This window comes from Rutidosis leptorrhynchoides, chromosome 5, assembly GCF_046630445.1.
Source record: "Rutidosis leptorrhynchoides isolate AG116_Rl617_1_P2 chromosome 5, CSIRO_AGI_Rlap_v1, whole genome shotgun sequence".
Lineage (NCBI taxonomy): Eukaryota > Viridiplantae > Streptophyta > Magnoliopsida > Asterales > Asteraceae > Rutidosis > Rutidosis leptorrhynchoides.
The window spans coordinates 460,710,481-460,724,938 of NC_092337.1; the positions used below are offsets into that span (position 1 = coordinate 460,710,481).

The 14,458-nt window shown below is 35.6% G+C and overlaps 4 protein-coding genes across 4 annotated transcripts; 3 read left to right on the plus strand and 1 right to left on the minus strand.

Annotated features, from left to right (window-relative positions):
- The first annotated feature begins 3,554 nt into the window (after positions 1–3,554).
- LOC139850218 (uncharacterized) lies at positions 3,555–4,082 on the plus strand. Its single transcript, XM_071839804.1, has one exon. It carries the CDS (start codon positions 3,555–3,557, stop codon positions 4,080–4,082), a length of 528 nt encoding a protein of 175 aa, XP_071695905.1.
- Positions 4,083–4,097: 15 nt separating this feature from the next.
- Positions 4,098–4,778, plus strand: LOC139850219 (uncharacterized). Its single transcript, XM_071839805.1, has one exon. The coding sequence runs from the start codon at positions 4,098–4,100 to the stop codon at positions 4,776–4,778; it is 681 nt and encodes a 226-aa protein (XP_071695906.1).
- Positions 4,779–5,180: 402 nt separating this feature from the next.
- LOC139850220 (secreted RxLR effector protein 78-like) lies at positions 5,181–5,582 on the plus strand. Its single transcript, XM_071839806.1, has one exon. It carries the CDS (start codon positions 5,181–5,183, stop codon positions 5,580–5,582), a length of 402 nt encoding a protein of 133 aa, XP_071695907.1.
- A 4,173-nt stretch (positions 5,583–9,755) lies between these two features.
- Positions 9,756–11,554, minus strand: LOC139847566 (IRK-interacting protein-like). The gene is made up of 2 exons (XM_071837256.1): positions 11,346–11,554; positions 9,756–11,220 (listed from the first exon to the last, which is right to left on the minus strand). Exons 1-2 carry the CDS (start codon positions 11,436–11,438, stop codon positions 9,856–9,858), a joined length of 1,458 nt encoding a protein of 485 aa, XP_071693357.1. The 5' UTR covers positions 11,439–11,554; the 3' UTR covers positions 9,756–9,855.
- Between the last annotated feature and the right edge of the window lie 2,904 nt (positions 11,555–14,458).

The window sequence follows — 14,458 nt, forward strand, 5'->3', positions numbered from 1 at the left end:
GATGAAGATGAATATTGTTAATAATAAGTTATTGTTAACAGTTATTGTTATTGTTAGGGTATTAAGATTTGTGTTGAAAAAAAGAGGATTAGTGGAATCTTATGATTTGTATCTTGATATATGAAGATGAAGGATGAAATGAACAAATGAATGTTGGATATAGATTTGGTACAAACGAACAAATGAAAGTCACTGTTATTAAATTTTAAATTTAGTCAAAATATAGAGGATTGGGGAAGAAGATGAAGTATATAATTGAAGAAATCACATGGACTGGGATCTCAGCAGGAAATGCGAAGGTTGCTTAAAGCCGGCCGGCCGATAGGCGAAAGAGAATAAACTAATTCCTTGAAACTCAGCCGTACTTCCTTTGGCTGGCCTTTCGATCCCCTCGTTCACAAGCCCAAAGCCATTCTGGATAAAGCAGGCTATGGCCATGGAAGAAATTCGAGAGGACTGATTTTAAGAGAGTAAGCTTACCACCAAAAGAGAGAAACCTGGCCTTCCATCCGTCAATCCTTTTTCTGATATTCATTTCTAAATCAGCACAGAATTCAAGATCCTTGAATTCCCTAGGGGGTCTTTCTCCCCCACGGTAAGCCCTCCGTAAACTTACGCGCGACCAGGCCGTATATATAAATTCAATCAGTCCTAACTTGCATAGTTGGAATTTCTTCCTGCAGCGAATAAAGGAAGAGAAAGGGCTCTCTAATTTGCCAGCGGTGTGAAAGGAATACCCTTGAATCTTGAAAGGTAGGTTTTGTCAGTGATTAAATGGAAAGGTCAGCTGGAGCGAAAACCAATCAAACTCAGAAAGATAGGTAGATCGAGCGCGCTGAGGGAAATTCGAGAGATCTCCATTAGCTAAACCCTTTCTTATTCTTACCTTGCCTTTGGACTCGTATTTTGTTCGTACACAATCAACGGAGGCCTCCCCGACATATCTTGCAACGTCTTCAGTTAAAACAACCCGACATTTCCTCGACGATAGGAGGGAAATGAGATCAGGGTTGACATTGAGCCTCAAAGTTTATGTTTTTATGTGATCGCAGCATCAAAAAGAAAGTCTGAATTTTCCACGGAAGCCGGATCGAAATATTTGATCTTAGGTGCATTTTCCTCAGGAATCTTATTGTTTGGGTGTTATGAGACTTGTTAGGAAGGACTGGAAAGGTCAACCCTTATCTCATTGATCTTCCTTCGGTGGGGTTAGTCGTCCGGGCGGATCCATTCTGTTTAAACTCATTTGGGGGGCGCGCAAGAGGGCAGAAGCGCTCCAGACCCCGAAGGAGAAATTCTTCAGGGACTGGGGTGCTACAGAATCCACCCCCTCATCAGGAGAGGCATTCTTTTTAGTTAGGAGGAATGGTTAACTCATCAGGCTCATGATCTGAAGACTACAGGTTCGAATCCTATCCCCTCCTAATCACTTGAGATCTTTTTTTGGGGAAAAAACGGGCTTTGCTCCCCTTTACCGCTCTTTCTGCTGAGTTCATATCCGCTCTTGTGCTAGAAGAAAAGAAGAGACGCTGAGCATTGTATGAATCTTATAGGAACACCAACCCAATCTATACTAAGTTAAGTACAAGCCCTGACGTGAACGCTCCAGACCCCGGAGGAGAAATTCTTCAGGGACTGGGGGCTAGAGAAGGAATTCCCTGTGTTAGGGGAATCATCCCATTTTCTCATATGAAGTCTATCAGCGGTGCTATTTACTATTCTTTCTAGCTTTGAGATCGGTTCCCTTAATTATAAAAAATTCAAATCCAATTCTTCCTTCTATTATTTGAAGCGTGCTGGACTAATATAATAGAAAGAAAAGGCTCTTCTCCTGTTTTACGAATCTACAACTCTCTTTTTTGGTACAAACTACAGAGACGATTTCAGCAATTTTGTCTATAAAGAAAAAGAAACAGACGAAAATACTCTCACATGTTTGGCACATGACTAGAGTTAACGGATTTTTTTGACGACCGACAGTCCGAAGGACTAAATCAGTAATGTTTACAAACCACCAGGACCAAATCCATCAAAAAAAAGCATAGGGACGAAACCAGCATTTTAGTACAAACCGCCGGGACCATTTCAGCAATTTTGTCTTCAATATTTGTACTAAATTAATTAATGTATCGTTTAAAATAATATTATTTATGACAATTTAAAACAATTTCACAATGATAATATAATATGTAATATTGTTAAATTTAATTATAACATGTATCGTTGTTAATATTAATATAATATTATATAATAATATAATATATATTTTAGGTAATGAAATTTGTATATTAAATTAAATTAGGAAATCTATTGTTTCTATCAAAATCCTATAATAGTGATGTCATTATTAAGCTAATACTTTTGTTAAAAAAAATAAAAAAATTAAAGAAAAAAATCTAAGAATGGTATGTGATGTCATTAATCTAAATAATTTTTTGTTTTAAAATTAAATCTTATTAATTAATTATTATGAAATTTTATTAATACTTATTTTAATTATTAAAATTAAATAATTTTAAATTATTTTGAAATTGAGTACGAGAAAGTATAAAAGCTAGGCAGAAGGAAACTAATTTTAAATTTATATTTTTATTTACACTTTTAAAATAAAATGACAACCAATATTATCTTTTATTATTGGATGTGAATTGTTTAATATGCATTTTAGGTGTTTGATGAAATGTTCAGCTGACGAGTTTCTTAGTCGGACTATGTGGTTTCACGAGTCATTAAACTAAATGACTTTAGCATTTACGTTCACTTAATACCTAAAACATATCATTAAACTGTTTCGTTTAAAAAAACTCGTGGTTTCACGGGTCATTTCACTAGTCTAATAAATAAATTAATAGATGGAAATAACTGATAGACTGACACGTGAAAGGAATAAAAGAAGAGTTGACACGTGGCAAGAATTAATGAGGAGTTAACACGCATGATTATTAACACGTTATTTATATAATGTATAGATAGATAGATAGATAGATAGATAGATAGATAGATAGACAGACAGACAGACAGACAGACAGACAGACAGACAGACAGACAGACAGACAGACAGACAGACAGACAGACAGACAGACAGACAGACAGACAGACAGACAGACAGACAGACAGACAGACAGACAGACAGACAGACAGACAGACAGACAGACAGACAGACAGACAGACAGACAGACAGACAGACAGACAGACAGACAGACAGACAGACAGACAGACAGACAGACAGACAGATAGACAGATAGACAGATAGACAGATAGATAGATAGATAGATAGTCGCATTATCAAAAATGTTAAAGTGGCATGCGAATAATTCACGTAATAGCTCGAGGAAACGGTGATAAATGTCAGATGGTAAGGAGCACCAAAACCCGCTCAAAATCAAAATCCAAAAATGCTGGAAATTCGACCAAATCAAGGGCAAATTCGTGGAAAGAATCCCAACATTCTGAGGACAGTATAGGTTTGAAGGCTTTTGGTGAGCGATTAGGAGTGCGTTGGGACTCTAAGTCTCAATAAACTCCCCCAGCAGGTCGATTCCTTTTATTTTTTAATGAAGATTTTATCATTGAATATTCGTGGATTCGGGTGTGATGAAAACCTAGATGGCAAAATTAATTGGTTCCGCAGTCTTCGAATCTCAGAACAACCTGATATAGTGGTGATACAAGAGTCAAAATGTCATGAAGTCTCCAATAAATGGATCAGACGGATATGGGGTAACTCAGATTTCGATTTCATTCAAAAGCCAATGATAGGCAGGTCAGGAGGCATGCTAATCATCTGGGATCCAAACATCTTTAAGGTCAATCATGCCGTGGTACAAGACTTTTTCATAGCCATAAAAGGGGTCTGGTTCGGAAAGGAAAAAGAAACCATTATCGTGAATGTCTACGGCCCCCACAACGATGAGGACAAGAAAAAACTTTGGTGCAGCTTAGATTCGATTATGAAATATCCAAATGTATCATGGGTTATCTATGGAGACTTTAACGAAGTCAGGCACCCGTCCGAAAGAGAAAACTGTGAGTATATTGATAGACGAGCAAAACGATTCAACGAGTTCATCAACAATAACTAACTCATCGAGATACCTATGATAGGAAAAAGGTTCACTAGATTCAGCGATGACGGTGCTAAACTAAGTAAACTCGACCGTTTCCTGGTGACAAACGACTTCATGCATATGTGGGACGACTTATCAACCCTTGCTCTTGATAGAAAACTTTCTGATCATTGTCCATTAATTCTACGGGATAACAATAAAGATTTCGGCCCGAAGCCTTTCAAGCTATTCGATATATGGTTGGAATCTCTTGAAGTTGAAAAGATCATAGTTGACGCCTGGAATGATGATATGGTTGGCTCACGGATGGATTGTGTGTTTCGAAACAAACTCAAAAAGGTTAAAGATGCCTTGCGAAAGTGGAGCAAAACAAAATATGGTTCCATCGATATTGACTTAATCTCGGCAAAGAAAGAGGCCATGGAATGGGAATCAAAAGCTGAATCTTCAATACTTAACTCAGCGGACAGAAACAAATGGGTCGAAGCAAGGAACAAATGGCTGCAAAAAGATCGCGAGAAAGCGCAGATGCTCAAACAGAAAGCAAGACTCAAATGGGCAATTGAGGGAGACGATAACACGAAATTTTTTCACTCCTCAATTAAAAGAAGACAGAACAAATCAAAGATCCGAGGGCTGCATATAAACGGTATCTGGGCTGAAAATCCAACTGCTATTAAAAAAGAGGTCTTCAACTATTTTCAAAAGTAGTTTGACCGAGACACATGCTGCAGGCCTTTCCTTGATGATCTAAACGATCTACGTTTTAACTCCATCATAACAGAAGAGGCTGAATGGCTAGAATCCCCTTTCTCGGAGGAGGAAATCTGGTTGGCTTTAAAAGGTAGTAGTGAGTCCAAAGCACCGGGTCCTGATGGCTTTAATCTCGGGTTTTTTAAGACGTTTTGGTGGCTAATAAAATATGACCTCTCGAGGGCGGTGGCATGGTTCTGGTAACATCAGGAAATATCGAAAGGATGCAATTCCTCTTTCATAACTCTCATTCCGAAAAGAAAAAGTCCATTGGGTTTAGGTGATTACTGACCTATCAGCCTACTAGGTAGCTTCTATAAGATCATCGCGACCCTGCTAGCTAACAGACTTAAACGAGTAATGCCCAAGCTAGTCGGAGTCAAGCAGACAGCTTTCATCAAAAGCCGTTTCATCCTGGACAACATCCTAATCACAAACGAAGTAATCGAAGATATCAAGCGATGTAAACGTAAAAGTCTCATATTCAAAGCCGATTTCGAGAAGGCTTTTGATAGCCTAAATTGGGAATACCTCCTTAAGCTTCTAGAACTAATGGGTTTCGGAGGAAGATGGCGATCGTGGATGGTAACATGCTTGAAGTCTGCATCTATCTCAGTTCTCGTAAATGGCTCTCCAACGGACGAATTCTACCTAAAAAAGGGAGTAAGGCAAGGTGACCCCCTCTCGCCATACCTCTTCATTCTCGCAACCGAGGGTCTTAATAGGCTCACAAAAAGTGCATTGGAAAAAAAATCTTTTTAAGGGAATCGAAATAGGATCCAAAAAAATCCTTATGTCACACCTTCAATATGCGGACGACACAATGTTTTTTGGGGATTGGAGCAAAAAAAAATGCCAGACACCTTATGCAGCTCCTAAAATGTTTCGAGAAATTTTCGGGATTAAAGGTTAATGTCTCAAAAAGCTGTATTTACGGGATTGGGGTATCACAGGACTCGGTTAGATTGATGGCAGAATACCTTGGATGTAATGCTGATAAATTACCCATGACCTACCTTGGTCTCCCCATCGGTTCGAGAATGAAAAAGTTAAAAGATTGGGAATCAGTTATCGAAAAGGTAAAAGGCAGATTGGCGGATTGGAAAGCAAAAACGGTTTCATTTGGCGGTCGTCTGACACTAATAAAATCGATTCTCAGCAGTCTACCGCTGTATTCCTTCTCCCTATTCCGAGCTCCGGCGGGTATCATTGACTTGCTCGAAGTTTTGAGACGCAGGTTTTTCTGGGGCGGGTCGGGTGATATTCAAAAGATGTCGTGGGTGGGTTGGGATACCATCCTTTCTCCTTACGAGAAAGGTAGCTTAAATATTGGTTCTCTCAAAGCTAAAAATCTGGCCTTATTGGGAAAATGGTGGTGGCGGTTTCATTCCGAAAACACCGCCCTATGGGTTAGGGTAATCAAAAGCATTTATGGGCGGGATGGGGGTTTGGTACCAAATCGTGTTGACAACAACTCCTTCAAAGGATCTACATGGCACTCTATTCAAAGAATTGATAATGATTTAATCAAACTTAATGTTAACTTTTCATCATCTTTCATTAAAAAGGTCGGTTTGGGTGGGGATTCTCTTTTTTGGAAACAACCTTGGATTAACAATCAGCCTCTTTGTGAGATATATAGAAGATTGTACAAGTTGGAGGAAAATAAAGATGTCAAAATTTCAGAATGCGTGAATCAGAACGATTCAGGCTCATACGTTTTCAGTTGGCAATGGTCTCGGGTTCCTTCGGGTCGAACATCGGATGAGCTTTTACAGCTCGAAAAACAGCCTGAACTCCTACACCTATACCGCATCTGGAACAGACGAATGGAAATGGTCTTATAACCCCAAAGGTTTATTCACTACTGCTGCTTTTTCTCGGTTACTAAATGATAATATTTTACAGCCAGCTTACCTTCCTTCTGCCACTATGCGTAACAGTCTACTTCCCCAAAAAATTGGATTATTTGTTTGGAGAGCAAAGCTGAATCGACTTCCAGTACGTCTCGAGCTTAGCAAGCGAGGAGTAATGCTCAATTCCTTAGTCTGTCCGGTATGCAATAGTGCAACTGAATCAGCGGATCATATTTTATTATCCTGTCCCTTTGCAAATGAAGTATGGTCAAAAAAATTTCGATGGTGGAACTCAGGAAATCAGATCTATACTGGTGTTGATGATATGTTTCAAGGCATTCAACGACACCAAAATTCGACTTCGAAATCATCCGTGTGGCAAGCAATCGAGTGGGTTGTTGGATACTACATGTGGAAGAACCGAAATCTCCGAGTATTCGAGCAAAAACAGGAAACCGTTCCAATGCTCATAAGCGAAATTCAAGTTCAAAGCTTTCACTGGATTAAAAATCGCTCAAAGAACATAAATTTGGATTGGAATCAGTGGCTCCTAAACCCAAGTGTGTTCGATGGTCACAGCTGAGAAATGCCGATCTGTTTTAATTTCTTCTATTTTTTCTAGTTAGTTTCGAGTTGTAGTTCTTTCTGTCGCCTGAATAATTCACGTAATTACTTAAAGTCATGTTATTTTACAAGGCCCTTGGCGTCCTTGACGTAGCGGGAGTGTTCCAAATGGGCTTGACCCGTCTCTCTCAACCAAGCCCCACAAAAGTTATTGATGTAGTATTATACAGTATTTTTTATAAAGGTATGTATTTTATTAACAAAAAAGTAAAACCTTAGAAATAATATATGTATAGTACAAAATTAATTTAAGTTTGTAAATGCACGCTATTAACCGCGATATAGTGCTAAACCATTCAAAGATGTTTTATTAATTCGAGTGTGGTCAAAGAAAGAGTCCGAAACAATTATAGAATAATCTAATTAGGTCACTTACATATGAATAAAAATATTCATTCATTCAATAACATGGACAGAAAAAAAGGTTGTTCATTACAGTGATACATGAATTTGATTAATTGTGTTGTTATTATCTTAGTAATATACACGGAATATATATTATTATGATTATGATGTGTAAAATGCTTTGGTTTAATTGTGTTTTTGTGTCTATCGTTAAATTCAGATTGTGATGAACACATCGTTTCTGACATCATATGTCATGTATTACGAAGTGCTACATTATATTTTATGACAGTATATTGATGTATGTAATTTTTTTTGATGTATTTATGAGATAAAAGTTAATGATACATAAACCTAATTGCTAGTAAGGAGTATTAAACTTTAAATGATTGAAAGAACAAAAGCCAGAAAGATTCAAACTACAATACAATCAAGTGTGGTACAAGATCGAACAAAAATCGAAGCTCAAGATATTCTAAGCACTCTATCCTATCCAATACACACATTTACAAGATTCCAATATAAGATCTTGTCTCTTGTATATGGCAATTTGTCTTTTAAACCCACCGTACCCAACAATATATACTTTTTGGCAAAATACAACATTAGCCTCTAGAAAAGACAAGCTATTAATTTACCTTAGTGTTTCGCTTATTGGGTTTTGACTCAAAAAACCTTTAAACACAATTCTCAAAACTTTAACAATAATGGTTGATGGAAAAAACACATACTCCGTATCAAATCTAACTTACATTATAAAATTGTGTATCAAAGTTTTAATTAGTGTTTTTCTAAATGTATTTTAGACTATTATCGGTATCATCATAACCAAATTAAAATGCAATTATTGACCTATCATCATGCAACTTACGAGTTACCTATATCATAATTAAGTGTTTGTGACTCATAACTCCCTAGTTGTTTATCTTTAATTAATTTTTTTTTTTTAATGAAAGTTTGTCTACTTATTATTTAGTTATTTTATTTTTTTATTTTTATTTTTTTGAAAAGCAAACCAACTTATATTAAAAGCTCGAAGTTACAGAGTACATTAATAGACCTATTCTAAGGAGTATATGTACTGCTATAGCACTCAAAATATAACTCAAATATATTATGGACAGCCTATATACAAGAAAATATGCTGGATGCAGAGAAACGAACCACTAAAGCTCGCCACCTGTGACTGCAACTCGATTCAGCCAACTCCAGCTCGATCATAAGAATTCACACCACATGAACTCGGGTCGGTGAGCCATTGATGCCACTCGATTATTCTTCTCTTCGATCGTCTCGAAATCCATTCGAAGCTCCTTGTTTGAATCTCATTTAGGATAATCGAACTAGACCGAGTTTGATTCTGGAAGACCTTGTGATTTCTATTTTTTCCATATTAAGTATCCGCAAACCCACTCGACAACTTGCCAAAGCTTCCTTCCATCGTTTGACTATGATGTGATGCCATTTCCTTGAAATAATTCACTGATCGAGAGATTGGATACAAATCCCAAACCCCACCAATTATACACTCGTTCCCAAACACACATCGCTTGTTTACAAAATAGCAATGAGTGTTCTACAGTCTCAAGTGCGTCATCGCATAAGGGGCACCTTACCGACCCAACATCGCATAATGTCGTTGAGGGTCTCGTTCAGAAATTGTCTACTTATTTAAAACATTTATTTATTGCAAAAATTAATAATAAAAAAATTAAGTGTTTATTATGACTTTAATATTGATATTGATATTGATACACAATTCAAATTATTGGAAGTTCCATGATAAGAGAAAAGCATCATTCTATAATGAAGCAAGTACCAAATTTGTCATTACGTTTCATTTTTGTGATAAGAAAAAGGGATCTTTCTTCAAACCAAAAGAAAAGACAAAGGAAATGAACCAAGTCAAACATCTTAAAACGTCCAACACTAAACCATCATCATTTGGATTCCAATTGAAAGCACTTTATTCTTTCCTAGGGTTTTATAAAGCAAATAGACTCATCATCAACAAGAACAAATATGCAAGACAAAAAACCAACAAGAACCACACACCATTTTCACTTTCACCCACAATCTAATCTAAGTAAATTATAATACTCCGTATCCAAAACACAACTATTCTCCCATTAAAAAACACTTTTTAGTTGACCCTAGAAACCCATAAAGGCAAACCATAAACACTATTCCAAAATACAACTAAATAATGTTCATAGAGGATTACTATTTGGAGAAACATTTATAAACCCATTGTTGCTTTGGTACCTGCATATGACTTTGCACTTGACCACATTTCCATAGATGTAGAACCCTGGCTCGACCATGACTCGGACCGTAGACGACATAAACCTTTTCGCCTTATCCCCACTCATATCTTCCATGTAAATCGAATCAAACCGAACCCCTTTATCCACTCTAAAAATAGGTAAACCGGGATGAACCGAATTCGCTAACAAATGCACCAACCAGACCGCTTTAGACGCACCGAAAAACGCTTGTAAAAGGGGTTCGGGCCAAGCGCGGGTCCACCCCAACATACTTACAACTTCACTCATTTTCCGATCACAAAATTTACTAAACTCCTCACTAAACTGTTTAGTCCCTTTGTTTAAAACCTCTTCCCAACTTAACTCCTTTAAACGAATAAAAGATTTAAAATTCTCCTCACACCTATGGATCGGGTTAAGCGTACGATTCGACCCGGACTTCTGAAACCCGGGTGATTCAAAATCTTCGAAAAACGCTCTGTTGAGAAGAGCTTCAAGGTACAAAATTAAGATTCTCTGGTTGGTTGAAACCGAAACTTTGATATCATAGGGTTGAAGAAGTAACTGGATTCGATCGTATAGCTTCCCTCCCGCTATCTGCGGAAGCTGTACGGTTAACGAACGGCTGAGATGCCTCATCGATGACCTCGATTCGGATACGGACACTAAAAAATGCTCGATTACCTTATCATGATCACCAATTTTGATCGGTTCATGTTTCATAATTGGATTGGATTTATTGTTCGTACAATCCTCAAGTCCTGATTTGAGATTATAACAGTAAACTTCAAGCTTGTTAAGTTTCTTTTCAAGTTCAGCCATTGAGAATTTCAATCTAGAAGCTTCTAGAATAGCTTCATCGCGTTTTTTAGTAGCTTGAATGAGTTTGTGTGACAGCTCAGCAACCGCACCTTTCCATTGGTCTTCTTTTGCAGCCACCGGAGTCAAAGTTTCCGACGACGATGACGTGGATCTCGGACTTTTTCTAACAATAGATGAGAAGATGGATTTGAATAAACCGTTGGGACTGGTGATGGAGTGATGACCGGCGATTGTGGTGTCAAGTGGTACGACTGAGAATTTTTCTCGAACACTTGGTCGGCATTTGTTGCAGGAGACTGATTTGTCATCGGATCTCTTTTTGGAGGATTTTGTTGCGGTTTTTGAGTGAAGCGGTGTTGGTTGATGAACGTAATTATTTTCGTTGTTGATATCTGAATAATCGCTTGGTGTTGTTGGTGCTTTTAGGCTGTTTTGGTCACAAGATAATTCATCGTCTTCTTTACCTTCTCTTTCACATTCTTGTATCTGCATATTAATACATATATATATGCATATACATAGTACATAAGAAAAACATAGTGATAAATTAAAAGTGGTAAAAAAAAAAAAAAAAATCAAACGGAAGTTAAAAGCTAAAATTAGGTACTTACAGGAGTGAAAGGGGGATGAGGATGAGGGGAGAGGGAGTTAGAAACTGATAAAGAAGATGATGATGATGATGAACAGAAGGAAGAAGAAGCCATGGGCGGGCGAGTGAATTAAATGGTTACTTGTAATCTATACAAGAATTAACATTTTTTTTATCAAATGATAATTTGTATTGTACTGTATGCTGCAAATAATCTTTGAAGTTAATAAAAAAAAAAAACACACACACACAATGATAGAGTACTCCGTAGTAGATCTGTGTGAATTGAATGATATTGCAATGGAGAGGAGGTGATTCGGATCGGTTGAGTCGTCGGGTAGTAAATGATGGTGATGGGGTCCACAATTTGACTGCAGAAATAGTGTAGTTGTGAGACCAGAGGTTTACGTATCAATTATCATCTACTGCTATTGATAATGCTAAAAACGAACATATATTTCATAGCATTACTCCTCAAGAAAGACAAGATTTTAGTTGGTATTGTTCGATTTACAAGCGATATTCGTTTAAATATTAAAAAGTGAAGACAAAAGGCAGATTCGACAAATTGAAGACAAAAAGGTCCAAAGAGCTAAAAAGTACAAGATACAATTAAAAAGGTTAAAAATATTGATAAGGAACGTCTCAAAATGACAAGAGTACAAGTTGCGGAACGCAAAGTACGCGATTTAAAATAATACGCGAGGACGTCCGAAAATCCGGAACCGGGACCTGAGCCAAGAAGAAACGCCCGACGCAACGGACCAAAAATATCTAGTCTACTATGCACAAGAATATAATATAATATATATATAATTATATATAATTATATATTATATATATTATTATTATTATATTACGTCGGCAAGAAGAAAACAAAAGTAGTTGGCTGAATCCAGGGTGGCCATGCGACTCGCATGGCCAGAAGCACAAAACCATGCGAGTCGCATGGTGTGAGATTGCTGGTCAGGTCCTATAAAAAGCCAGTTTTCTGACGAGTTTGATCATCCTTTTTCTCTTCCTCTTCATAAGTAATATATATTTATATTTATAATTTATATTTTAATTTTAATTATAATTCTAATAATAAGGGTATGTTAGCGAATGTTGTAAGGGTGTAAGTCGAAATTCTGTCCGTGTAACGCTACGCTATTTTTAATCATTGTAAGTTATGTTCAACCTTTTTATATTAATGTCTCGTAGCTAAGTTATTATTATGCTTGTTTAAAACGAAGTAATCATGATGTTGGGCTAATTACTAAAATTGGGTAATTGGGCTTTGTACCATAATTGGGGTTTGGACAAAAGAACGACACTTGTGGAAACTAGACTATGGGCTATTAATGGGCTTTATATTTGTTTAACTAAATGAAAGTTTGTTAATGTTAATATAAAGATTTACAATTGGGCGTCCCTATAAATTACCATATACACTCGATCGGACACGATGGGCGGGGTATTTATTTGTACGAATAATCGTTCATTTAACCGGACACGGGAATGGATTAATAGCCACTAGAATAATTAAAACAAGGGTGAAATTACATTCAAGGGTAATTGGTGTAATTGTTAACAAAGTAGTAAAACCTTGGTTTACACGCAGTCGATAACCTGGTGTATTCATTAAACAAAGTATTAAAACCTTGTTACAATTCGAATCCCCAATTAGTTGGAATATTTATCTTCGGGTATAATAATAATTTGACAAGGACACTTGCAATTTATATTTATGACTGATGGACTGTTATGGACAAAAACCAGACGGACATATTGAATAATCCAGGACAAAGGACAATTAACCCATGGGCATAAAACTAAAATCAACACGTCAAACATCATGATTACGGAAGTTTAAATAAGCATAATTCTTTTATTTCATATTTAATTTCCTTTATTTTATATTTAATTGCACTTCTAATTATCGCACTTTTATTTATTGTTATTTTATTTTATCGCACTTTTAATTATCGTACTTTTAATTATCGCAATTTTATTTTATCGCATTTTTATTATTCGCAATTTCATTATCGTTATTTACTTTACGCTTTAATTTAAAGTCTTGTATTTATTTTATATTTTACATTAGGTTTTAACTGCGACTAAAGTTTTAAAATCGACAAACCGGTCATTAAACGGTAAAAACCCCCCCTTTATAATAATAATATTACTTATATATATATTTGTAATTTTAAAAATAAGTAAACTAATATAGCGTTGAGCTTTGCTTAAAGATCTCCCTGTGGAACGAACCGGACTTACTAAAAACTACACTACTGTACGATTAGGTACACTGCCTATAAGTGTTGTAGCAAGGTTTAAGTATATCCATTCTATAAATAAATAAATATCTTGTGTAAAATTGTATCGTATTTAATAGTATTTTCTGCGTAAAATATAAGCTATTTTATATACTACCCCGCTGCACATCAAGTATTTTTGGCGCCGCTGCCGGGGATTTATCTTAAAAGCCGGAAGCGCAACGCTAATAAAAAAAAAAAAAAGATTTTTTATCTACTTTTATTAAAAGTCGTTTTTGTAAAAATTACGTTTTAATTATTCAAAAATATAAAAAGAAAAAAAAAACAAAAATATAAGTATTTTTAGGATTTTGTTAAATATTTAAGTTTTATAAGTTTCTTTATCTTTATTTTAATTTATAAAAATATAAATTTTATTAAAAATCGTTTATTTAAATTAAAAACAGAAAATAAGAAAAAAAAAAAAAAAAAAAAATAAAGAAAAACGCGTAAAAAAGTGAAACCTGTCAACTGTTTTTCTGAACCCCGCGACTCGCGGGGTTTTCCTCTTTATTCACCGCAACTCGCGGAGGGTTTCTGACACACGGACAAAAACCCTAAAACCGCATTAATCACGGGTTATTATTTATTATTATTATTTAAACATTATTATTATTATTATTATTATTAGTTTTAAGTTTTATTTTTATTTAATTTATGTATTTAGTTTAAATAAGTTTAATTAAATTGTAAAATTAGTAGTTTTATTAAATAAATAATATAAAAATAATATTTTTATAAAAATTGTACTTTTTACAACTTTTTGTATATTTTTATATTTTGTACCTTTTTAATCGTTGTAGCGTAATATTTGTATTTTTTAGCTCATATTTAATTT

Coding starts and splice junctions, on each gene's coding strand:
- LOC139850218 (XM_071839804.1), top strand. CDS start 3,555: ATGAAGATTTTATCATTGAATATTCGTGGATTCGGGTGTGATGAAAAC.
- LOC139850219 (XM_071839805.1), top strand. CDS start 4,098: ATGATAGGAAAAAGGTTCACTAGATTCAGCGATGACGGTGCTAAACTA.
- LOC139850220 (XM_071839806.1), top strand. CDS start 5,181: ATGCCCAAGCTAGTCGGAGTCAAGCAGACAGCTTTCATCAAAAGCCGT.
- LOC139847566 (XM_071837256.1), bottom strand. CDS start 11,438: ATGGCTTCTTCTTCCTTCTGTTCATCATCATCATCATCTTCTTTATCA. Junction 11,221..11,345: donor CTCATCCCCCTTTCACTCCT/GTAAGTACCTAA, acceptor ATTAATATGCAG/ATACAAGAATGTGAAAGAGA.